We start from the raw sequence: 26,706 nt of genomic DNA, 5'->3' as shown, positions 1-26,706 counted from the left end.
ATTCCTTTGACTTAATTTTTCTCCATTTACTTTTCAGTTTCCCCTGAGGAATCACGAATAATCTCACACAACAAAATAAAACAAAACAAAAACAAAATCAAATGAAATTGAATGGAATAATACCCACTGATAATTACTACTTAAAATTCACTTTAAATGCACCATCCAAAAATATTAGTTTTCCCACTCTCTTTATTCTGGCTCAAAGTAAACATGAAAGCAATTAAGACTTCTTTTTTTTTTAGATTCTTCTCTTGTGAGAATACTTTAGAAAGCACTCAAAGTTCTCTATGGTGTTCTAGAGCAAAGAGCCAAAATTAGAGTCACTGTAAAAACAAAGTAGAAATTGTGTAATATTACTTTTTTTCCTCCCTTGTTTAGCTCCTTTATAAGTGATTCATAAAAGAAAGCCAGTTGAAAAAACAAACCAAAGAAATCCTTTAAAAAAGAAAAAACAACAACTTACTTGTGTCAGGCCGAGATTTCATCATGCCTTCAATGTCTGTGGTGATTTTGGAGACCTGACTATAAAACTGTTGGACAGAATTCTTGAGGCCAGAAATATCAGTGGAATGAGATGATATAGTTCCATTCATTTCACGGACACAGTTCCATAAGCTGCTCACGTGCTTATTCAGACCTTCCTTTATCTTCTGCAAGCTGCCTGAGACAGAGTCCAGCTTGCCACAAACTTTTTCAACATGCGAGACTCTGCTCTCAACATCAGAAACACCTTCCTGGATACCCTGGGTCTTTTCTTTGCACTTGCCCAGATCATTCAGGATATGGTCATTCAGTTGTTCTAGTCTCTCTTTCACTTCACCACAGCAATGATCACTGGGATGAACAGTTTGATTTGCAAATGTCCTCTGCATTTGATCGATTTTTCGGAAGACACCCCGTTGCGTTTTTCTACAGGTAGAATTGACACCCAGAAGCTGCTCCTTGCAGCTATTCAAGCCGTCTTGAAGATTCTTCACATCTTTATCCATGACATTCAGGCTATAGCGGAATACACGTACGTCTCTTTGCATTTTCTGGATGTCACGCTGGTTGCCCTTAATTAAGTTGAGTTTCTCATTGAGAGAGCTATTTAGAGACTGCAGGAGAACAGAGTTGTTCTCTGTTTTCAGAAGCAAGTGATTTGATTTGTTGTTACAAATTTCTAGCTCTTTCTGAAGGTCTTCTGCACCTTGTGGTGCAGACTGACATTTCTGCCCACATTGGTGCTCAAGCGACAGTAGTTTGTTCCTCAGGAAATTCATCTCTGCTGTAAATTGCTCATTTGCAAATCCTGCATCACTGGGCAGGATGGGCCCCGGATTAATAAACATTCCGTCTGGGTCTGTGGTATTAGCGATCTCTAAAATCGTGCCGCCCAGCCTGTCTTCTAGTGCCCGTAGCTTTTGGTCAAACACATCTCTCAATTCATCTACCTCAGTAGCTATAGCACTGCGGAGAGTTTCCTCAACATAAAAGCAATGTTCTTCAGCATTTCGTTCCGTAACATTCATCCTCGCATCTAGCTCTTCCAACCTCTCACCAAGCATGTCTTCTAGATCTGGAGTTGACAATCGACTGATTTCGTTATCTATTCTGACATTCAGGATCCTGTGTGCTTCCGCAACTCTGTCAATTTTCCTATCTAAATCCTTTATCTGTTGGTCAAAGTCATTTCTCTCACCCTCCTTGCAACAACTGGATTTGTTTGATGGAATCTGAGTTCGGAGAGTATTTATTTCTTTCCTCAAGTCATTCTCTTTTCCTTTTATAACATCTGTTAGTCCTGAACAGTTATTTTCATTCTCATCACAATGTACCTGGATGTCCTTTTGTTTGCATTCACAGGAGTTCTTCAGATCTGCCATTTTCTTTTCAAATCCATCCAGTATTTCCTGTCTGAGGGACTCAAATTTTGAGTCTATATATTCCTGATATATGTTGTCACTGGGCATTGTTATTGTAGGTCCTTGTGCTGCCTCCTGCAGTTGTTTTAATTGTCCTTCATAGCCTTTTACTTTTCCATTCAGTTCCTCCAGCTCGTCATTTCTCATCTTCAAGGCTTCTTTGACCTCAGCTAGCTCAGACTTTATATCTTCCATTTCAAAATCAATAAAAGGGTCTTTTTGATCTTTATTGTTGAAGAGTCCAGGCAGATGAATAGTGTCTGTTTCACCACCAACCGCACTATCGGGCTCTGGGCGGTCATAAAGGTTGTTCAGCCAAGTGACCAGCATCTTACTAGCATCTTCTTGGACAGTCAACTTTAGGTTTTCATTCACACCTGCCACAGCAGACTGAAGTTCAAGCACTGATCGTGTGAGTCTAAACAATTCGTCCTCAAGAAACTGCATTTTCTTCTCATATGGTGGAGGTTCTGGCACTTCTGTCGGTTCTGCATCTGTTTCATGGAAACAAAAGACAAAGACAGGATGTAAATATTTCAAGTGGTAATCTGGTTTAATGAGCTGAGGCTAATATCACTCTTCTTTAAAGGCCAATAATGCTTTAAAACACATAATGTCTGTTCCCTTTTTTGTTCTTGTTTTCAGTTGTTTATAATTAAAATGTTATCCAAACACTCCAGACTAAATGTTTCAGCACATTGACCAAGTATCCTTGGCAGTATCCTGCCAAGATACTATGATGGCAGCAAATAAATAAATTAGCAAGCAGAAACACCCTCCTTCTTTAGCAATGAATCTAAGCTATAGCACATATGACAGAATATTATCAATCCATACACATCACAACACAATCACCTTAGAGCCACAGCATCTCCTATGTCAATAATTTGGGAGGTTTTGTTCCTATCCTCTTTGAATGAAAAGAAAAAAAAGTCGAAGCAGACTTCTCACTGCAATCTACTTTTTACCTAGCACTAATCAATTAATGAATCTGAAACCATTCTTCCAACATTGTCCACAGGAACAGCAGAATTTCCACCACCGGAGGCTGGAGAGACACAGCTGATCTGCCTTAGGGCTGGATAAACAGACCCCTCAAAGATCCCTGTAGTCCTGTTCTCTTGGGTTCTCAGGAACAAGACACTAGTTACTCAAGATACTGAGTGTGATCCCAACTAATCGTCTAATAGTAATCAAACCTGCAGCTAAACCACAAATTGTTTAACAAACATTTAATACCACTTTAATGTGTAGATCCACATAACCATATTTATTTGCGTATTCCCATGTATCTTTGCCATTATACACAGTGGGGTAAATTCTATAAATACATAATGTATATTCCTAATTGTGATTTTGCATATCTTTTGTGCAATTTATAACCCAAAGACCTTTGCACAGTTAAGGCATACTATTATAGACATTAAAAACAAACAAACAAAAAACCAAACCATAACAACAAAGTTAAGAAGCAGAAGTGAATAAAATATACTGCTTTAAATGCAATAAAAAATAGACACACAAATTGTTAACATTAGAATAACTCTATCAGATGACAAGTAAACAACTAAAAGTGAGAAAAGTTCCCTGTCAAATTGTGACTATATTGTGTTAGAGTGGTGTTAATAGTTAAATCTTCAGATGAAAGAATTTTAGCACTGGTTCCAAGCTATGCATGCTAGATATACATTGCGGAGTGACATTGAGATAGGGTCTGAAGGACACACAGTTGGGATTTTTCTTAGTTTTAAACTGGATTTCACCTTAAAGACATTACAAAGAAGGCAGGAAGTCACAAGTGTACTCTTCAAGACTGGCAGGGTGGCAGACTCCTTTAATAATAAAAAAGTATGCACACACGGAGTGTAGTTATTACATACACACTGGTCTATTTTTGCTTTGAATTACAGTTATTTTAGGACTAGAGCAGAAAGAAAAATCTCTAGACATAAGCATTGCACAAGTTACCTGAAGATATCGTTGTTTTATTATAATCTTTTGGAAATAATATTTTAGGTGGGCTAACAAAATATTTCAAAAGCTTATTTTTAAAGCAGGGATACAATCTATAGGACTGGTTTAAAACCATGTATTCAGTCCCAGTCCACTCTACTACACAAAAAAAACACAAGTGAAAATCTAAGCACTACAAATGATACTAATCTCCAATGACACTGGGAAAAAGTCCTTCAGAAGGAAACAAGTATTTATCATTTTTTGTTAATGCAGAAAAGGCATAGTAGTGCAGGAACAGCACTCCTCTTACCCTTTCAGAAGACACTATCTCATGCAAACAAGCGTCCTTCATTCTTTAAGGCATTTTTTCACCAACTGAGCCTTATCACTCCCTTATCCCGTAATACTAAAGGCAGGTAATCTAATGTGTATCTGTAAAATCTGCACAAGCCCTTGAGCAAACAAAACACTGTGAAACTTCTAGGGAGCATTATATATCATTAACATTAGTACCCGTTCTGTTTTGTTTTAATCATAGTTTCTCTCAAATTTATCTTTTTTATTTTTTTTTCCTGAACATTGAAGAAACCACGAAAAACCTGACATTTATGTCCTGTGTTCTATACTCAGCCCTCTTATTCTTTAGGAAATTCTCTGTATCAAGACTCTTATTGCCTGGCTATTATTTACCCACCACACAGTGTCTTCCATATGGATTTTGTACCTGCCAGTAGTCAAGTTCAATAGAAACCATAATGGTTCTCATACTTAAAAGACAAAAGGACCCAGACGTGATCATGCATACCAAAATTCAAACAAAAAGTTACCCAAGCCTTTCTTCACAACAGCCTTCGCTGGTGTTGCAGGACGACGAGCAGCGTTTGGCTTGTCTGCGGGACCTTCTCTGCAGTCTTCCCCTTTGTAGCCGGGACAACATCTCCATTCCAGCTCTGTCACCGTCTTATACGCAATTGTGTACCGAGGTCTGAAACTTGTTCGATATCTGCCAAAAGAGAAACCATTTTAAACAATCTGTAACCTAATCTGCTATTTAGATTAAACCTAAAATTTAACCTTTTTTTTTTTTTTTAAAAATGAAAATCAATTAATTTCATATATGCTTCATTTTCTCCTTCAAACATTAAAGGAACAAATGTTTCTATCTTGGTTTTAAAGTTGCCTGCACTCAACACAGCCATGCCAGGGACAGCAAATATGGCCATAGCAACAGGGGCATTCCTGTGTGAGTGGAGGGATAACATGTTGTGGGAAATGAAGGTTTGTGTCATCAGACACTGCTGAGTGTAGCAAGGAGTGCCAGTGGATGACTCTATAAATACAAAACCTTTTTCCTCTAACTGCCTTTTCCTTACAAACCCACCCATGGGGCTGCGCTGGCAGCAGCTCTTCTTGACATCAAGTATGTTTCTGCCTCCTTTGTCCCACTTGTCTTCCCACAGTCTCCACTTCAACCATTCCTCAGAATCTGTGTGTGCGGAGCAGCCAAAGCTAGGAGGGATATTCTAGGGAAGGACAAAGCGCTGAAAGCATGAGTCAGATAAGAACATGAAAGGAGGATTCAGATAAGGACATGAAAGGAGGAGTCAGATGAAAGGCTATGACCAACGAAGGAATCAACTTCTTCCTACTTCACTGCCCCACTTAAGATGAGGGTCTTGCAGACAAAACTAGGCATACGTTACGTACATACAACCTTATGTTTCCATGATTAATCACTCAAAAGTTAATAAATGACTCGTAGTGCAACTTTGTTTAACCACAGACTTCTTCCACGACTTCCCTTCTGCACACGTACCCCATGTCCAACTGCAGACAAACACTCTGCTACCCCACCAGAGCACACGCAGTTTTTGTTTTATAAAAACTAAATCAATTTAAGGTGCAGTTCATTTTGGATTGAGAGATGAAGAAAATGAATAAAACATGGACTTGTCACCTGAGCTCTGTAAATTGCTATACCTGGAACACGTACCGCAATAGAAGCAAAAAGGTTACCTCAATTTCTACTTCAACATTAATTCCTTTCTCTGAATAAAAGTAGTATCATAGTGCTAACCTCCCTATAACCTATCACACTTATAGATCTTTTCCTCTTAAGATTATTTCAGATTAGAACACCAATTTGCATCCATTAGAGGAGGACAGACTCACTTCACAGCTGAGGTGTCCCTAAAGTAGTGATACAGGCAGAAGAAATACAAGACAGTAAGGAAGGACTCAACAGGAGCTCTGCAACAGATTTCATTTGTAGCCTGGCTGGGCTCACAGGGAGCGTATTTTGGGACAGAGAGGATGCACTGCAGAATGAGCACCAGGAGCAGTCATGCTATTACAGAAAAAAGAAAATCGACTATGTGTTTCAGTAAACATATTCTTGTATTAATAGGCAAAAATCATTATTGTTTCAAAATAATCAGTAATCAGCTACCAAATGGAAAGAGTTAAATCGTACACTGACTGTGAAAGAGTGTATATAGAAAGTCACAGAGTTGAACTGTTACTCTCGGAAGCTTCTCTTGACATGCATGCAAATAATTGCTGAAATAATTCTGTGGGGTTTTTTTATTGAGCATTTTTCACCTTCAGAAACATAGTTTTAATATAGCATCCCACATCTGATAGCCATTTACTGTCTCTTTTCTGGTAAGCTGCTTAGCAAACTCAGGGCGGGGGGATTAAAATGCTAACTACTAATTATGAACTTGTTCCTTTTCCAGACTTATCTTTTCCAATTCTGCCAACAATATATTCTAATTTTTGCATTCAGGAAATACTCAGTGTTCTTTTGAATTATTACTTTACCCACAACTTCTCATTTAAGGGAAAAACGTTACTTTGACTAGAGACAATATCATATTCTTTCCAACTATTTTGGGGCCAGAGAGTAGTTTCTTCTAATAAGATTCTCTGGATTCTCTTCTCCTGTGAGTCTTCATAGGAAGGCAGACGCAGACTAGGCTATAAATCTATCAGCTGCCCATAACTGAAGTGGTTTGCTGTAGTTTTCAGCTTTTCAGGTTCTGCCTTGGAGCACGTAAACTCAGAGTAGGTTTCCAATAATTTTTTACCTTCACAACAGCATATATGAAACAGCTGTAGGCTGCACTCCAGCTCATAATTTTCTTTTACAATTTTCACTGAAACATCTGCTGAATCCTGTTTACAAATGTAAAGTACAGACATCCCCAAGGTCAAGTGCTTTAAAAATTAAATACAAGAGTGCAATGTAGAGGGTACAATTGGGAAAGACAACACCCCGGCCACCCAGGAATTTCCTTTTCCTTCTCCCTTATCTGAAGTATTAAACCACATCTCTCGTAGGTAATTTCGGTTTGATTCTTGTCCTTCCAGCTAGCTGCTACAGTCAGAGGAGCGACAGGATTAGCAGATACTTGAGTGTTTTGAAGTGGTTTGGGAGTCATTACAACCTCTCTCACAACCACCACATCACTGAAATGGGAACTTTGAACTTCCAGATCAATTTCCACATGCGGCAAATGGTTGTACATATTTTTATCTGATTTCTATCAAACACTTGACTGCTCCAAACTTTTTGTGTGTTCCTCTCTAGGCTTTCAGGGCCAAACTCCTTCCTGAAAATTGCAGTATTTTCACTGTCTTCAAACACCATTAAGATACATTTAACTGTTCTCTCCTAACTAAGTTTTAAGAATACAGCTGAAACTAATTTTATAAAAGGATAAGAACAACTTTTGCAAATACTGCGTTCAAACTCTCTACTTCTTTGCTCAAATTATAGAAGGAGGATTTTCCTTGTATCGTTTCTGCCATTCCTATCACAATTTTGACAAGTTTCTCTTTGCATACTTTCTCTGTAGTCATGTCCATCAATGCTGACACCTTCAGATGACTTCAACATTCGGACAAAAATAAATCACAAGACACATCCAAATACAAAAGAAGACTATAAACAAATTAAAAGAAACCAAGTGTAGTTTTTTTCATAGGGGCAAATCATAACACTTTGCCAAACTCCATCTGAAAAAAATAAAATAAGCAAGTTCAAAATTTTTATTTCTTTTTATTTCATAGTTTCATGATCCTAATAGGCATAAAATGTTTTAATATGATTTAATACAAAAATTATCTGAAATGCAGAAAATTCTTCCCATTCTAAATTATAAAATATAAACACTGTGTACCTACAACTCTTTAAATGTTGTAGCAGTCTATTCCTTACAAAATCTTGTGTGTCTGAGAGCAAGCAAATACATGAATTGGATCTGTTTTGATTTCAGCCATGGCACATTAAATATAGACTAACCTGAATCCTAAACCACAATTCTAGAGTAAAAAAGAATTAGAATCACAATGCTTCAAAATCTGGATGTAGAATCGCTTTCATATTTTACATCTTGAACTATGGTAACAAAACAGATAATCGTCATTGGCTCCGAAATTAAACTCGGATTTATAATAATATAATTATTATAATTATAGTTTGTTATTATAATATTTTAATTATTATAATTTTAATATTTAACAGGAACTATTGCTCCTCTATGCTGACAGTCCAGCTGAAGGAATGACAGAGCTGCTCCCATTTCCTTCAGCAAGACTAGTCATGTAAGGCTGGGAAATAGGAACTTACCCTCCCACTCCGCTAATTTGAATCCAGTCACATAGAAGTTTCTCTCAAAAATCACAGCTTCATTGCTACAGCTTCTCTACCAGTGCTCTGCTTCATACACAGGTGTGGAAGTTGCCCATGAAAGGAATGGTGTCACTGTGCTGGCACCATCCAGATGCGATAAATGACATTCACTGGCATCCATCCAGCCCAAGGGAGATTCTCAATCATAAACCAGTTTTTTAAAAGCAGTATTCTGGTTCCAGTTGTTCATTCACAGTCACAGCAAACATAGAACATACAAACACAAACATACAGAAGACACAAAATGCACTCAGTGTAGCAGGATAGAGGAAATGTTGCTTCTCTATGCAGCTGGGTAGAGTTACATGGTTCGAACTCAACATGCCCAGGTTTCACATCTTCTCTCTTGTAGGTGTGAATCTGCAGACAGTTACCTAGTAAGGCAATTCATTCAAAAGAATTCACAAAAGTTTTATACGTCTCATAAAGAATTGAGGCTCCTCTTTAGTGCCTGTATGCGCTGGAATATAACTAAAAAATATTAAAACATTAAATCTTCCTCCACTTGACTTGGATGTCTGTTATGCAAGTAAGCGTTAGTAACCACAATTATTCTTACAAGTGTCACAGAGACAGCAAAACGCAAAACCAAATGTATTATGTGCTTAGAAGTTACATGCAATACACCAGCATTTATTGTGCCTAATCACCCCATCCCCTCATGGACTTCCAGCCCAAGATGATGGTCATATCCTTCTGCTGAATTGAGCTAAATACTACGAATTAAATCATTCTTTTAGAAAGCATGAACAAAGGGGTCATTTCAACAGTCTCTAATCTTGCCTCACAACAGAGAAAATAAGAACAGCTGGTTTTTAGGAGTCTTTCCACAACAAGCCTGTAACTACCAACGCCTACTACCTTCACTGTGAATTCAACATGCTGAACAAATGAGAAAACATTCAGAATGCTAATGTAAATATCCATTTTTAATATCTAAGTATTTCACAGTTGAAATAAAGTCGTACAGTATGGCAACAGTATTAAAATATTTTTCCTCTTTGAGAGAAAAGCCTTTTTCTTAGGAAAACGCTTAATTAAAAATATATGTTTGCTGTAAATGCTAGACATTTTGACTGGGGAACGACCCATACTTTTCTCATGGTGCTAAACCACAGAAGGAAGCAGTTAGCACTGATATTTGGAATGTCACCTAATAGTGATAATACAAATCAGAAACATTCAGACAAAATTGGTGGGAAAACATATGGCTTAGTTCTGTAACTGGATATTAACATTCAACCTTTAGGGAAATGCACGGAGATAAGTGCCACCACATCCTCACTGTGAGGAAGGGATTGCAGAATCAGCATATGTTTCAACATAAGCAGCATATAAAATGTTTACTCTGAGCACAAAACTTCAAGGTTGGTCCAAAATTCTGTAGTTATTGGAACAGGTCCCAAAAATTCAGCAGCCTGCAAATCGTGGTCTTATTGAATAGAAGATAACAAATGTGCACTATTTAATGCTTTTATTGAATGTAGGTCCATTCTTTGTAAATCGTATACTCTGTTTTTGAATGTCCAAATCATCCAAATTGCCAATATATAGTAATGGGAGTGCTGAAGTAGCACACAGACCACACCCCCACACCCCCCTCACCCTAAAAAATATACTACCTAGGTTATATAATTAAATGCAATTATATTTTGACCAAGTGTGGGGCTTTTTTAATTTTATAGGCTGCAAAGGCTTCTGCTGAAAACATACCTCAATTGGCCATTTATACCACATCATCGCTACACTAGAACCAAGTTGATCCCAAGTTTTCTGTTTCCCACAAGTGCAGGCCTAATTGCAACCCCTACAAATGGTGGCAGAAATACCAGTTCCACTGAAACCATGGAGACTTTTAGCAAGTGTCTGTACCAGTGATTTTCAACATGCCCGAATTTCAGGTGCCTACTCTGTAGTTATGGACAGGTGCTAATTGTCTGTATTTCCCTTACAGCCAACAGAAGTACAGTCAATACAACCAGCAGAGTTGAAATGGGGCTGCATCTCGTCCTAAAGTCATTACTTACATCTGATTAGCCAAAGAGCGTGTTGGACGCTGCAGACTTGCACTTGAGCCACCTCTCCTGCAGGTGTCTGAGCTCCCCTGCTCACGTTCACCCCCCTGTAAGGCAGACAGCTGAAGCCAAGGCAAGTCAAATCCCACCTCTGGATTTTTTTCTTTTATAACCTTGCTACTGCATGGCAGCATTGGCAGCCAGCTTGTGTTCCAGCCCACGGATGAGCTTAATTTGACAAAAATATGTCTTACTAAGAATTTATCCTAAGGCATTTATGGCAAGCAGCGAAAAGATGTTTTGACAGTAGATTAGCCTACAGAAGCCTAGATGTTAAATGAAAGCAAACCATGGAGTCGGTAATAAATCTCAATTATATGTTGCAGCAAAAATCTATTTTAAAAGAATCCTGCTGAACCCTAAATTTTTTTTTTATTTTCATCTGGCATTAGAGACACTAAGCTGCTTCTCCTGGATGGACTTAAGTCTCATCTTTCCACTGCTACTCTTCCTTTAGCTGGCTTTTTTGCTTTCCAAATTTACATAGAAAAGGTCAGTATGTGTTTGCAGGTGTTGGGGTCTGGGGAACTACTTTTTCTTTAAAAAAAAAGCCAGTGACTAACCACTAGCCCAATGCTCGCCCCAGCCGCAAACATCTCAACTGAAATTCCAGAAAGACCATGGTCAGGTCTTTATATAATCATCAGGCCCTAATATACATTTTCAAAAGCAAGCAGAGAGTGTTTCAAAATGGTTTGCACTGTGAAAAGCACAATTCTGAGGCATCCCTGTGGAATACATAGTTATGATGACCTCCACTAGCACACACTACCAAGGAGGCCCAGTGTCTCTAGGCACATAAGGATGCTTTTAATCTGCTCTACACTAATGTGTAGCATGGCCAACATTTGCAGCATACCTACTCTGAGCTAAATCCTGGGTAAAAAAACACTGCTGGTTGAGGGTTTTAACAGGGACTGAAACTGAAGGAATGAGTATTAGAGACTAAGTACTTTTTCCAGTGCTTAGTGTTTATTCTATGCCTTCACACCACCTGAGCAGCACGATGGGAGCAGAGAATTCCTTTTGTCTGCAAGGAACTGCAAGGGGGCAGAGACCTGGCACAGGCGACTTGCATTCCTCCCTCCTGCTCCATCCCCAGCACATCAGCTGTCAGGATGGAGAGAGAAAAGTTGCTTTTCTCTGCCTCTAAAGAACTCTGTCCCCTCATCTATTTGTGCCAGGGAAGGCGCAGAGAATCACAGTGCCCAAATCAGCTCACTACAGCCTGGTCTCTCACCCATGGTTCTCTTTAATGCTGAACATTAACTCAATACATCCAAGAGAATCTGAATGTCACCGCAGAGTTTGTTTCTTTTTCAATAGGAGGAGCAGAAGATCACAGGAACTGGCCAAAGACAAAAATGCTCAACTCTTGTCAGACAATGCCACAGGGTATCATGTATAGTTCCATTCAAAATCTCTAGAAGTGCCATTGTTCATCACTTATACAGTGAATTTTGATGTCACTCACCACAGTTAGAATTCTTCTATACAAAATACGAGATTCAAATTACAATTTTCTCTTTTGGGAGAGAAATATTTCTTCTTGGGAAGAAACAACAAAGGAACTGCACACTCTGAAACATGCCCCCATGTCTCATACTAGCATTTTGTTTTTCCAGTGATATGTGTTTGTATGTGTGCAGGGATATACACATCTCTATATACCTCCCCCACCCCATCTCTCTCTCTCTCTTGCCCCCTCAGCCACCAAGGATTCTATTCTTACAAAGCTGACCACTGAAGTCCAGTAGGGAATGCCCAAAAAATGAGGTTCAGCTTTGAAACTTTCATACTCTTAAATGTTCATGAATTACCCCTCCTGAAAGGCAAGTAGGCAGTCTCTTCTAATGAGTAGAGAAACAAAGACACAGGATGTGTTTACCTGACTTAAAGCCACAGACAGTCTGTGACAAGGCCCAAAGCAGAGCTTTTTTTTTGGGATTTACAAACTTGAGTTATCTTACATGGTTTCTTCCCTCCATTTTGCTGCAAGATAAACCTATGCCAGTCAACCGCACGACAGACCAACAGCAAACCACTAAAAACCCACTAAATAAAATGCAATAGGAGAACCCTTAAAATACAATGCTTTCAAATGAATTTCACAGAATGTCTGGGGTTGGAAGGGACCTCTGGGGATCATCTTGTCCAGCCCACCTGCTAAAGCAGGATCACCCAGAGCAGATCACACAGGAATGTGTCCAGGTGGGTCTTGAATGTATCAAGAAAAAGAGACTCCACAAGCTCTCTGGGCAGCCTGTTTCAGTGCTCTGTCACCCTCAAAGTAAAGAAGTTTCTCCTCATATTCAGATGGAACCTCCTACACTTCAGTCTGTGCCTATTGCCCCTCATCCTATCGTTGGGCACCACTGAAAGGAGTCTGGTCCCATCCTCTTGACATCTACCCTTGAGATATTTATAAACATTGGTGAGATCCCCTCTCAGCCTTCTCTTCTCCAGGCTGAACAGACCCAGCTCTCTCAGTCTCTCCTCATAAGAAAGATGCTCCAGACACCTAATCATCTTCATATCCCACTGATGGACTCCCTCCAGTATTTCCTTGTCCTTCTTAAACTGGGGAGCCCAGAACTGGATGCAGTTCTCCAGATGCGGCCTCATCAGGGCAGAGTAGAGGGGGAGGAGAACCTCCCTCAACCTGCTGGTCACACTCTTCTTAGTGCACCCTTTCAGAAGAACTTTGTAGAGCAGCACTGTGATTTAGTCTAAAAGTGATGGAGCAGGAACTGACTCCGCAACAGGTGATGTTTTAACAACACCCTCACCCACCTCTCCCAGCAGCGGGGATCAAGTTTCTCATCTTACACCAGTGGAAAGGTTGAGTGAGGATGCACAGCACTGCTCCTGAGAAACTGAGCTCCAGTGCTATCTCTTCTGCTTCTCTGCCCGTGAAAGAAGCTTATTGCTAGGATCATGCCAAGAAAGAGCTACTGCTGACAGAATATGTGAAAACATCCACAGCGTAAGATAACCCATATTTTGATGAATGCAAAAGCTAATGTGTGGTCTTGACTAGGACCTTAACTTTATTAATAAAATGCTGCATTGCTCTGAGAATTGATACTTTTCAAGACACCAGGTCAAAAGTGAACCAGAGGAGAGAGAAAAGATGAGATGTGAATGCAAAAAAAGAAGTCAGATGGGACTAATAATCTACAAAGTGTAAAACTGGCATTGCCCACTTTCTAATGGTGCAGAATGCTCCTTGCTTATTTGAGTGACTGAAGACAGAATAAACCAGGTCAGCAGGTCAGAATAGAACAGGTCAGCAGCTCCCTAAGATTAATAATTTGCTGTTTTGGCAACACTTTCATGCTTAACAGAAGAGACCCCAGACCTCCAGGTCACACATTTCTCAAACAATAAAAGCATAAAAACTCCATTTATTTACATTAACAGGAACGGAAGAGCAGTTTTTTGAATTATTGCAACAAACTCGAATGATGTGTGAAATGAAAATTGTGTCCAGCACCCAGAGGACAAAGACTCTGTTGCGTTCAGTGCATGGAGGCAGAGATAGATGCACAATTTCAGGCTCGAGGAGACAGCCAGAAAGTTTACCACACCCAGCAGGCGCTCAAAGATTTTCAAACAAGCACTCCAGGAAACTGAAGCACGTTCTGAAGTTCAGTTTCCTTACTGTTTTCAATGCAGAACCCCTTAGGCTAACCTCCCTATGTAGTCAGCTAGCTGGAGCCTGTACAAAGAAACTCTGCTTCACACAAAATACACTAAGCAGGAAAAAAAAATCCTAAAGATCTTTCTTGATATTTGGAGGGGAAACATTAAACCCTCACTTTCCCTTCAAGTTTCTGGCATCCTGAAAGTTTTTCTCATGACATATGCATTGCTAGAATCCAGTGACAAACAGGCTCTGATCTGTGCTGACTTGTGTACCTTAGGTTTGATCCTGCCTGGTGCTGAGCACTCTGACACTGGTCTGTATGCTTAATTTCTAGCAACTGAACAGTCTCAGAGAAAAATACATTGGGACTGTTGAAGGGTTGAAAACCACATGTGGATATCCTAGATGCAGATTTCCTACATGCTCCTAGTCTGGGGCTGATGTGTTCCACTCAGGTCATTCTGGAGTTGTCAGAAAATAAAAAAAAACAAAAAAAAAGATGAAGCCATTTAGCTTCAACTGGAAGACTGATACTCTGTTTTTCAGTAACAAAATCCCCACTTTTACTCAATATTATTTTATTAATAAACCTTTAATACTGCTTATTAAAAGTTGTGTGTTACACAGTAGAGTCATCTATCCTGATATTTATGATTGCAGAAAATTAGTAGTAACAGTCTCTAAAGTTACTTCAGTCTTCTGCCTTAAATCTTCCTCTTGGCAACGATTAAAACCTTGATTAGTTTGGCAGTGGGGTTATTTATGGTCATTTGAAAGTACTAAATGTCAAGAAGTTGGAAAACATTGCTCAATGAGAGATTTGGAAATGCTTGCTAATTTAGCTATTGATTCATTCATCATTTCCTTGACCATTTTCTAAGTACATGCAACCTAGTGAAATAATGAGTTTGCTTATTACACATTTATCATTAGTGTTAAGTTGAGAAGCTCACACTAAATGCTGAAATCCGCTCCCCAAAAGCTAAGGACAGGTGACCCAACTCGTTATACACTTAAGCACACAAACATCTTCACTCACATGAGCAGAATTAATGGGGAGAACTGATAAAACAACCTTTCTTCAAGACCCTGAGCAACGTGATCTAACTTTGAAGCTCACTCTGCTGTTGGCTGGGGGCTATGGGAGGATTACGTGACCTCCAGAGGTTCCTGCCAGTCTAAATTTTTTCCTTTTTGATTTACTACCTCGCCCGGGGAAGTCCCATTTGCCAGTTCTGTAGCAAAGATGGAAAACCAGAAAACATCCCTCTGATTCAGTCACCTCAGTTCACCACGAAATTTAAAATGAAAGCAGGTTTGCCCCAAAATGGGCCATAATTGGAGCATCTACAGTACAACCCAGTGTCCCAACACACTCTACAGCACAAGAGGCAAAACAAACAACTGATATAACAACATCCTACCTTGAAGCAGATACATTGACCAGAGGATGCCCCAGAGAAGCCACAACCCTAAAGAGTGTGTAGGATATAGCCAGAAGGGCAACACATTTTTCTTTTAGAATCAGACAACACAATCAGAATTATTAGAAATTTGTAACTAATAAAGTTACTAATCCATTCATAAGAAAGCTAGGAAAGGAAATTCACAACAAAAGAAGTAGGGAAGGGGTCAGTTATTTATGAAGCTATATTAAATTTCAAAACATACAAGCTCTTTTTTAGTGGGTAAAGACACTAATATTTTTGTATAAGTATCTTTCAGACCAATGGCCCACTAATAACAAAGTTACTCCCTCCTTTGCTAGCCACTGTTTCAAGAAAAATAAATCAGGATCCCCCCATACTACAAAGGGAATATACTTCAAAGGACCGCTCTGCTTTTTCTTTCTACTCCCTCTCTTCCTATCTCTTGAGCAGCCACACTTCAACTCACATTTATCCTTGGCACCTTAATCAGCCAAAGCATTCACTAATTTTTCAGTGAGGAAACACACTATCAAGCCTAAATGCCTATAAAACACTTAAACAATGAAGTGTAATAATTTCCTCAATTTCAACTTAACATTTCAGGAAATAAACCCTGTAGCCAAACTCAAATTACAGTTAACACTCCCAGAAGTGCAGTAATTCCAACAGTGTATATTTTTCCAGACAAATGATATTTTAATGGGCCTAAAGGGTAGATAAAAAGGTTCATGTACACATATGATTTTTAGGCTTAATCAACAGAGCTTTCTATTTCTAAAAAATTTAAAAAAAAAAAAAAAATCAGTGCTGACTATATTCCACATCTGAAATACACACTCTCTTGTATGTGAACACATGGAATTCAGGAATACACTGTACGTTTAAGGCAGTGAAACACTCCCACATAAAATGCAATGAGCTTTTTAATTTAAGTAAATGTTATGCATAACCTAGACTATATCTAAACACTAGAAGGACTCTTTAAACCTAGTCTTAAACTAACTTAAATCAATAGTAAATCCAGTGACTGACAAAAAAAAAGCCCTAATAGTACTTAAGTACTAATAAAACCCATACATCTATGATACAGTTAACAAACCCTTTGTTTGATTTGGATCTCACTGTCCCCACTGTTTGCAGCAGAATGAGCTCTCAGATGAACCTCGGGTATCGGAAGGAGATGACACAGGGACTGTAGTTTATTCTGATGAATATCTCCTATTTAGTTCATTTTTAACTTTTCTATGTAAGAGTACAAAGGAAAAAAAGATAATTTCAGTAAAGTCCTCACAGTCATTTCTTTGTTGCCTTTATAGTTCTTTCCTGTCCTATTTTTGTCAACATTAGCTAACAAACATACATAAACACATTTTGTTATTAAGACCACTACTTCTACTGAATATTTTTCACAGGAATGAAATTACTCCTGGTCACAGGAGTTTGCAGGATTTAAACCGTGTATTTCAAATGTTTTGGATTAGTTCCTTTCTTACTCTGCCACTAAGAGAATGCATGTATCAGCAACAGACAAAAAAATAAAAGTCAGAGTCTATGAACAGAGTTTTGGACTTAATAAGATTTCAAGGTTTTGATATTCCAGCTGCTTTCAGTGTTAATCAGCTGGTGCTGTAATAAGTACTTAAAATGTTATTTGTTAAGAATAAGGAATTACTTTGCAGTTATGAAGAAAATAACAGGGATGTTCACCAAAGAAAGTCAAATTAAGGAAACAAAGACTTACGATAAGTATCTAATTCCATTCTCAAAAGAACAAAAAAACCCCACGCGAGACCAAATGTCTGTTTAGCCCCATATTCTCTCCCTGACATCAGCCAACTCCAGATGTTTAGGAGAAGCACAAGGACAGACAATGCCACTTCAAAGAACCACAGAGTCATCTGGAAGAGATGGGACTTCCAGAGGTCACCCAGTCCAGCCTCCTGCTCAAGCTGGGCTTCCCCTTCTGACTCCTGCCAAAGATCTCACCCACTCGAGCAGTTCTCAGTTCAGGAATTTTCTGAGCTGGAAGCAATGCCTTTGCACTTTCTTCATTATCTACTAGCACATAGTCCAAGAAAATCTTAATTTACCGCCTCTGACATTCCTTATCTTAATGTTTAGTGATTTATGCGTTCAAAGAGCTCAGTTTCAACCACTTCTCACTCCTCCAGGGCTCCACTATCGAGACTCCACACGACAGAGGGCAAAACCCAAGTCCATAAGCTCAGTTAGAAGTCTAAAATTGCCAGTTCAACCCTCCAAAGGGAAACAAGGGAAATTACACAAGACAGTGCTACTCAGCTGTCTGCTGCCTTTGTTATTTCCCTCAAACTCTGGTGTTTATATACTACAATAGAAAAAAGCTATTTTTTAAACAAAAAATAACAACCCAAACAAACAGAAAACAGTGCATTTGAATGCCATACGCCCAATACCTATTGTCACAGACCCCAGGGCGGCAGTGCCATTGATGTCTACAGTCTGTTTCGGGACCTCGCAGCACCGGTCTCATCCTCACTGCTTCATGTCAAAATAAAAACTAGTAATTCTTTGTTGTAAAAGAATCCTCAGGCCAACTCTGAGCCTAACCCCATGAAAATCTATGAGTGTCTTTCCACTGACTTCTGGGCAAGGTAAAATGGTTTCACAGAGCGCTTATCAACTACAGCTTTCAAACAGAAGTTTCCCCCCTTTCCTCCCTTTTAAAGGGGGGAAGCTGAGGAAATGGGATTTGCCTGGGACCAGCCAGGAGATAAGTGAGACACAGCTGTTCTGTGATTCCTGCTGTACCTGCGGGCTCACGCTGCCTCACTCCCCTACACCGTGTTGTAGGTGGTCACTCTACTGGCTACCACATGGTCACACTCAAGAGCAGGAAGCTTAAAATCAAACAAGTAACTTTGTGCTACCCCCTGCAGAACCCTTTGCTGGCTGCTCTCCTCGCTGGACGGCTGACAGGGATACGCACGCAGGCTGCAAACGCGCTGCCTCGCGTTCCTGGCTCTCCCTCGCCGCTACGCACCGACCCAGCAACACGGAGCAACCACAAAACGGGCTCTGAGCACCGCGGTACCCCCGGCAAACCCGGGGAGGGGTGCGCAGGTGTGTTCCCAGCAGGTGCTGGCGTTCCCGCCGCCCATGCTCAGCCTGGGTGCCCCCCCCGCGGCAGCGCGGCCAGACGAGGGGTGCCAGCCCAGCGCCCCCTGGGCTGCGCGCAGCGGACTGGCTGCTCGGACCAACGACGCGCTCAATCTGGCTCTAATTAGCTTCGGCAGACTGATGTTTGCAACGAGAGTCAGCGCTTTGTTCGGGGCGCGCTGAGGACCAGAGGGCGGTACGCGCCCTCCTGCCTTGGCCATACGCTCTTTGGGGAGCCGGGAACAGCCCGAGGGAAGCGGCAGCGACCGCTTCTCCGCTGGGGCTCGGCAGCGGGTGGCCGAGAGCTTTCCCTCCCGAGGTCGCACCCTCGGCTACTTACACCGGGGTGGGCTGGCAGGGGAACTGGTTCCAGGCGCATTTGTACTGGGCCTGGACGTAGCTCTCCGTCCCGTCCAGCACCGAGCAGCTCACGTTCTTGTTCACTATGTAGGCGCACCAGTTCCTGGGGGTGAAAAGTAAGGGCCGTCAGGGACGGGCAGGAGGGGACCCGCACACCGCCCCAGCCGGCCCGCCCCGGCTCCCCCAGCTGCCCCAGCCCGCAAGCCCGCCCGCCTCAGCCCGCCCCAGCTCGCCCAGCCGCCGGCAGCGGCTCCCGCAGCCCCCTCCGGGGCGGGCGGTACTCACTTGCTGCGGGAGCCCGGCCGGCTGTACCGCAGGTGCGGGGTGGCGTGGCTGAGCCCGGCGCCCAGGGCGAGGAGGAGCGGCAGCGCCCAGCCCGAGGGCGCCGCGGACCCCGGGCACAGCTCCATGGGGCGAGCGAGGAGGGCCGGTGCCGCTCCGCAGGCTCCCTCCGTCCGTCTGTCCCTCCGTCCGTCCCGCCCGCCCTCGCCCGCTCCCAGCTCCCTCACTGACGCAAATCCCCCCCACCCCGTTTCCGCCCTCCACGGCGGCTCCGCACCCCCCTCCGGCCGAGGCGCCTCTCCCCTCCACTCCCGGCCGGCCGGCCCCGGCCCCTGCCGCGGCCCCGCTCGCCCCCCGGCCGCGGAGCAGCGGCACTACGCGCAGGGGCAGCCGCCAGCCCCGGGCGCTTGAGCGGGGCTCCCCGGGGGCAGCCTCAGCCACTCGTCCCCGGCCCGAGATGGCTGGTGGGCGCCCCGGAGCCCGTTTTTCCCACTGGAAAGCTGGTGTGGGGAGAGAGTCGGGCCCCTGGGAAAAAGCGGGGCAGGCAGGGGTGCATGCCTTCTCCCCCATGAGCAGCTCCGGAGCCACGGGCAAGTGGGGCTGTTTCAGGTCCCATGGACTCACGCTGTGTGTAAGGAGGTTTTGGCGGGCTTGCTGCTCCTGTGGTCCTGCTTGACGCCACTGCCTCAGCAGGGTTGGTGTTGCCTTGCGTGGCCCAACAGCTCATTGTGACCCTTGGACCTGGGAGGGCTGCTGGTGGCTACACCTGTGAGTGATGTGCCGTAGGCCATTGTTCATAAGGGGAACCATTTGCTGGGCCACAAGATCAATGGGTGTTCAGATTCACTCAGGTGTTAAAATCTAATTCGGACACCTTGAGTGGATGGCTTGCAAGGCCATCTGCGATGGGTCCCACCATGGTCCAGACTACAGGGAGACTTCTCTGTCCTCCTCAGCTCCTGCTTTTTTGGAGTGATTGCTTTGGATTCAGGCAAACTGAAGCATCAAGGCTGGGCCAGGGCGGGCTGCTCCTGCCAGAGGAGAGGAAGGGAAAGGAGAGAGCTGTCTTTGGGTGGAGCAGAGGTTGGGTGGGAGATCTGGGAGCAGTGCCTGCTGCTGCTGAGCCTGACCAGTCCCAACCCAGCCCACTTGTTCCAGGGCCTCCCATGGCTGCAGCAGCCACTCAAGCTTTCTAGGTCTCACATGCAGGCAGCAGGGCTAAGCCTTTTCTTCTGCTGTAGGCAGCAGCCTGCCTGAGCTGAACCTGGTCCTCATCATCTGCCCTGACCCGCTGAAGCAGGCACGTTTCATCTGCCAGTCCTGCAGTGGGTCTCACCTGATGACTTCACTCAGCCTCCGAGTCTGACAAGGAAATTAGCTTTAAATGGTGAGGTCAAAATTATGCTTTCAGACTGCTTTTTAGTAATTGTTTCCCTGGAAATGTGCACTAAAGCTTTCTGCCCCCGAGAGAAATGTGCCATGTTACAGACGGGTAGGAACACTTCGCTGGTGATAAGTAGCAACAGGAAAACAAGAGATTATTATTGTCGCTTCAATCTGTCCTGTTTCACTTGAAAAACTTGCATCCTCCTAACACCCTGCAGCTGCTTTGGAGAGGGTAGTGCTCACTGTCTAAGAAATTATGCTTCAGGCAAAGGTTAAACAATTTGCTGTGCCACTGTTTACGTTTGCAAGAACATGCCATCCAGGCATCATTATTTGTGCCGGCAGAAATTATTTGGAGTTTCTCCAGCCTGAAGAAAGCAAGACTACAGTTCATCCCCTAAAAAGCAATGAAGAAGTCTCACTCTTCCTTTTTACCCTCCTTGTCCCGTCAAGGAACTCATAAAGTTGGTCCTTTTTCAAAAGTGATGAGCAACATCGAAGAGCTGTACATTGTCCCACATCGGGAAAGTCGTTAAATAATGAAGGACTGAGGTCATACCCATCTTGAGAATGACTGCATAGTACAAAAATTAATAGGCTGATTTAAACAAAATGAGCACAAAACAGCAGTTTGTTTCCATATGCAAAGCATTGAGCTTATACTTTGGTGAGGGGAGATAAAGCAGATGTCATCTGATTTGCCCTAAGGGCACCTTTCTAACCTGTGAACCGCAGACTCGACTGCGTGGTCAAGAGTAACATGGGGCTCTATTAGAAGGAGAGTTGCTACAGCCTTTGCTTACCCCATGGATATGGCAGATAATGAGTCAAGAGCTGCCTATAGCTTCAGGACTCTGTCCTTGGAAAAAAAATGTTTACTCAAGAACTGTGCAAGAAAGTCTCTCTCTTGATTCCTGATGTAGAGGCATTGATCAACCGCTTTGTAAATATTATGAAACAGGACTTTGATAGTATTTGCTGCCATTAGTTTAAAAGGGTGCATGAGACTTCTTCCACTGCAAAGCACAGTGTATTTTTGAGTTTGTTTCATTTAAAAAAATCCATAAAAATGAAAACCAAAATCCTGTAGGACCATTCACTTCTCTGCACTGAAACCAGAGCTCTGTGGGAACTTGAATGCAGGTGCTGGTGCAGGGAGTGAAGTTTTATGTGTGGCTGTGTGACAGCTCAGTAAGGAGTAACAGCAGAGGATGACTTGTGCTGAGAAGTATTAAGCTGAACAGAGATGGATGAATTTGCGCTGATGCACAGAGCTGACCTCAACTCCTCTGACACTCACACTGGGCCTGTGATATCAGCTGATCCAACAACAACCAGGACAGAAACTGGGCTCTGCCAGGAGGATCTTCAGCTCAGGTGCACACTGAACATGCGGTCCAAGCTCTGCTCATGGCTGCATTTTTTCTATGGGTGTAACTCATTTTATTTCAGAGTGTAAGTATGAAGTTTAGTAGTGCTCTCAAGGAGACAGCAATGCTCACACTTTATTTTTCTGTCTTGTAGCCTCTTGTCTCTAAAATTCACAGAAATCCCAAGACAGATGATTCTTGCAGTACATGGAAAGCATCCTCCCACCCCTCCCTCCAAATGGAGTGTGTAGTTTGTGATTGCACTTCGATGGCTGGCGAGGTCAGTTTACGTGTCGCTGGGAGACGGAGATCACAGACGTGAGTCCATAAATCCTTTTAAATTGTTTTAGAGTTCTTGTTTCTTTACTAAGCAGTCTGGCTGTGTTTTCAGCACCAAGATAACCGCACTTTCATACTTCCTAACAGGATAATGATGGGGAAACGGCTGGAGCCACCATGTGCAAGGGTCTGCCAGGGAGAGAAAGGTGCACAGAGTAGGTAAGCAGAATAAATACCAAAAACATTATCAGAGTATTTACTGCAGAACTCCAAAAGAGAAATGTGTCTTTGGTGGTGTGGTGCATGGAGAGACTGCCTGGTCTCCCTGCAGTTTACTCTTCTTATGTATCAGCTCTTTCTGTGGATTTCAGCAATAAATTGATTTTTGAATTCTGGGTTCCTTTTCTTCAGGATCACTGCCTCAAAAAATCACCACAATAACTTGAGATGACCTTTTTTTTAGAGGAGTGTTTGTACTCCATTGACACTTCTCTTTAATAAAAAAGCTCTCTTGCCTAAAAATATTGTCCATGGCAGAGAAGGTCTTTCAGGTACCTCTCACATGGCCATCAGATATGAGAAGCCAACCTGCAGCTGTGCGAGGTCTCGCTTTACATTTGGTGCTGTATTAACTCTGTCCGTGGGTCAAAGCAGGTCACAGTGTCCCTCTGGAAAGATGAAACTGGTATAAGTGAACAAAGGAAAGTCTGAAAGGAAGCTGTAGGAAACTCCAGGCTAACAGAGGAAGGCTGGATTGACGAGTATGACGCATGGTGGTTTGGATATACCAGGAAATTCACTCCGTGAGGAAAGAGAAGTTTGAATACTGTTTTGCAGAGGTATGATACACCCTGTCCCATTCATTTGGCCTGTCACTACATAATAATCTTAAAATTAACATTTCTAATTCAAGTCTAGGATTGGTGTCCTCCAAGTTCTCCCCTCTCAGATCAGGTCATGAGCTTTTTTTTTGCGATATCTTTTCAAAAATTATTCCCCACTGCAACGGTCAGGTTTCAACTTTGAAATTTTAATGCATAATCACCTCTCTAAAGTCAGCCAGACACATACTTAGCTGTGAATGTTTAATGAAAATTAATGACCGAATGAAAAGTAACAGATGTTAATAAAATTACTATATATAAACATGTTAAATTAAAGAAAAAAATCCAAGCTCTACTCAGGGATGAATAAATAAACAAAGGAGAGGAGAGGAGGGAGAGCGGAAGATTTTGTTGTTTTTTTTTTTTTGCTGCAGAGCCACCTTGGAAGGCCACAACAGTTACACAACTATCAAGATTTTATTAATTCCACAAAAAAAAGCCTGTAGCAGAGACCCACTCTAGCAGCTCTGGAGGTTGCAGACAAATAGCCCATGTAGTCCTGACCAGTGCCCAGGCCACATCCTCACCGAGCTGAAGGGCCGTGTTTGCCTATCCAGGTGCTGATGGTGTAGGGTTGTCTGAGCTCTGTGGAACAGGCTGGAGGATGTTCCAATGCATGGGTGGGCAACCTGGCAGCTCCAGCCTTTCTTCCTTGGTGTCATTTCCTTTTTGAGGGAAAACATTTGTGCTGAGATTACTTATTTAAGTAGAAAAACAAATCAGTGTACTACAAACAGCACAAACATTGCCCAGCGTTGCATTAAATGTTTGTATTAAAACTGATGCTTTTTTATTGCCGTAGTTATGGTTTTGGCTAGAGAACAAAATAAACAAAGACTAGACCCTGGGAACAGCTATATGAGCACACTGCTACAATCTGGTCTGGGCTTCAAGGCAGGACAGCAGAGATCAATATACATTATTCTCCACCAGGAAGAATGATCTGCCTGAGTGTTGGAGCATCATAAACCACAAGTGTGTCACATTTTTGGAATGTCCTGTCTGCTTTGTACTGAATAGACATGATAACTAAAGAAATAGGGTTTAAGGTCTACACTGCTTCCACCAGAAAGATAAGCGCTCTCTCAATATTACTTACTATACAATGTGAGAGGACTGAGTGACACATCATCCACTGTTACCACAGATTTCCAAGCACAGCAAGTCTCGGAGCCTGTGCAAAGAGAAGACATCAGAGTGTAGGATGACAATCAGAGGAAAATATTTTAATGCTCTGTGAGATCTTTCGGTGAAGAGCCCAAGGCTGGGTGACACATGCACAGAGGTGGAAGAAGTTAAGGAGCACTGGAAAAAAAGATCAGAGGAGGTCAGCATTGCTTGGCAGATGGGTTTGGGGTCAGGGGAATAGAGGAGGTTTGGGGAAGGTTTGGGGAAGAGTTTTCTTTTGTGTCTGCTTATCTTTGATTTAGTGGAATCACCAAATTACTTCAATGGAGAAGATGCATGATGTTCTTTTGATCTTTCCACAGCTACTACTGCTCTAATCTGCACATACAGTAGGACAGAGTTGGTTCATACAAAGCTACATCTGCTACCTGTGCACAGACCCCTCAAAAAACCTGTAGGCGTATTGCTGAAACATAAAGACTGAGTGTTTGCATTGCTTACCCTTGCTGTAAAGAGTTTCTTCCAGTCTTGCTTGTTATGAAATCAAGAATTGTCATATTCGTTTTGATATCCCACCTCTGGTGGCAGTGCAATATTTCAGGATAAAGAATAAAACTGAGGGCGTTAATTATTGTGCAGTCCTTACCTCCAATACAGAGCAGTTTCCAGAGGAGTGCACGGCCCTTCTTCATGTGCCTCTCTCTGACTGATTGTGTCAGATCTCAGCTTTTTTAGAGATGAGCTGGAAAGGAGAGAAAGGGAGTGGCACATGACTTTACAGTGTTTTGGACAAAGTTATCAACAGATTTTTTTAAATTACATTGTTCCTGATTGAAAATTACATGATACTGAAGCTTTAATTCCTTGTCTGTCAGTTTATCCAGTCTCTTGATGAAGTTCCTGGTATAACTAAGCAAGGAAGTTAAACAAGGTTAACCACAACAGGTTTGAGTTTCTATGCAGACATTATAGTCTCAGTTTAGGCATAATAATGTTGGTTTATTCCCATTAATTGATTAAAAATGCAGTAAGTCCACTTAAAATAAGAAGCTCTTCCTGAAAACAAGAGGTGGAAATTCTTAGTGTCATTAAGATCTAATACTGTAATTCGCAACATCATTCTTGCTTCCTTGGAAAAAATAACTCCTGGCTAAATTACTTCCCAATCAAAAAAAACCAAAAAAGCCCAACAACAACGACAAAAAACCCCACACTATTTTTAAGGAAACCTTCTGTACAGTTCTTCTGATTCTTATCTATTTTGAATTCAAAAGCAGGGTTAAATTTAACTTCTGTTCAACTTGCACTCTGTAAAGAAGACTTAGAGTTCTTAAGAAAAAATTGTGTTTCAAAGTGAGCTAACCAAACACAAAAATGCCAGGAATATTTTAAATAAGACCTCATTAGGTAAAGACCATGACCACAAATATTTCATGCCTCTCTGCAGTCACACCATGTTTTTAGAAGAGGATTTATATAGGCTAATTCATTTTTCTAATTCAGCCATTTGGACACTGAGCAAATTTCTTCAGCTTCTCTAGTTTCTCCCTGGTAGAAGATGCTGCTCATTATTTGTCCTGTAAATTCTGATTGAGCTTACAGCATTTTGAAGGTGCAAAACCCCAAATAAAAGACAAACCCAAAATCTTTTTTTCATCTTCCTTCTCCAGTGTTGTATTTTCACTGGATGATGATGGTATGTGGCTGTCCTCAGTCTGAAAAACTACAACTTGAAATGTATGACTGCAGCTTCTGGTGAACAAAGCGAAGCGACAGCTCCAGGCCCTGGTTCCTGCAGGCAGTGAGTGTCCCCAGGACACTTTACTCAGTCCCCAAAGGTGCTTTTGTTTGGATGGACACTGGCAACCCCCTACAAATATGGGCTGTAATACTTTCATGTGCACAGACCTACCTAAGGAGCAGGACATCCTAGATAATACTAAGGCTATCACAAGCCAATTCATAAAAATCAACCCATAGCTTCTACCCAAAAGAGTTTACAGCCAAATCAGACTTGGGCAGCACATGACATTGTGTCTATTTCTCACCATAGCTGTGAGCTCCAGTATTGTACTGTGACAAATTATTCCTGTTTTTTCCCTAATGTAATACGCAAAGCAAATGATCTGATAATTTTTCGCAGTTGTTTTTGATTCTCTGTTTATC

General features: G+C 41.9%; 1 protein-coding gene across 1 annotated transcript in view; it reads right to left on the bottom strand.

Moving 5' to 3' along the window:
- Window positions 1–19,671, bottom strand: part of EMILIN2 (elastin microfibril interfacer 2) — a 38,844-nt gene extending 19,173 nt beyond the window's left edge. Inside the window, exons 1-4 of the mRNA XM_082046011.1 lie at window positions 19,497–19,671; window positions 19,192–19,314; window positions 4,691–4,866; window positions 467–2,401 (exon numbers count right to left, since the gene is read on the bottom strand). Of these exons, the coding sequence (XP_081902137.1) occupies window positions 467–2,401; window positions 4,691–4,866; window positions 19,192–19,314; window positions 19,497–19,621 (2,359 nt within the window). The 5' untranslated portion in view covers window positions 19,622–19,671. The remainder of the gene's footprint in view (window positions 1–466; window positions 2,402–4,690; window positions 4,867–19,191; window positions 19,315–19,496) is intronic.
- Window positions 19,672–26,706: the final 7,035 nt, after the last annotated feature.

This window comes from Streptopelia decaocto (assembly GCF_964273445.1).
Source record: "Streptopelia decaocto genome assembly, chromosome: 2".
In the NCBI taxonomy this organism is placed as follows: Eukaryota; Metazoa; Chordata; class Aves; order Columbiformes; family Columbidae; genus Streptopelia; species Streptopelia decaocto.
The sequence above is the reverse complement of the archived record's forward strand: the minus strand, read 5'-3'. Positions and strand labels throughout refer to the sequence as shown.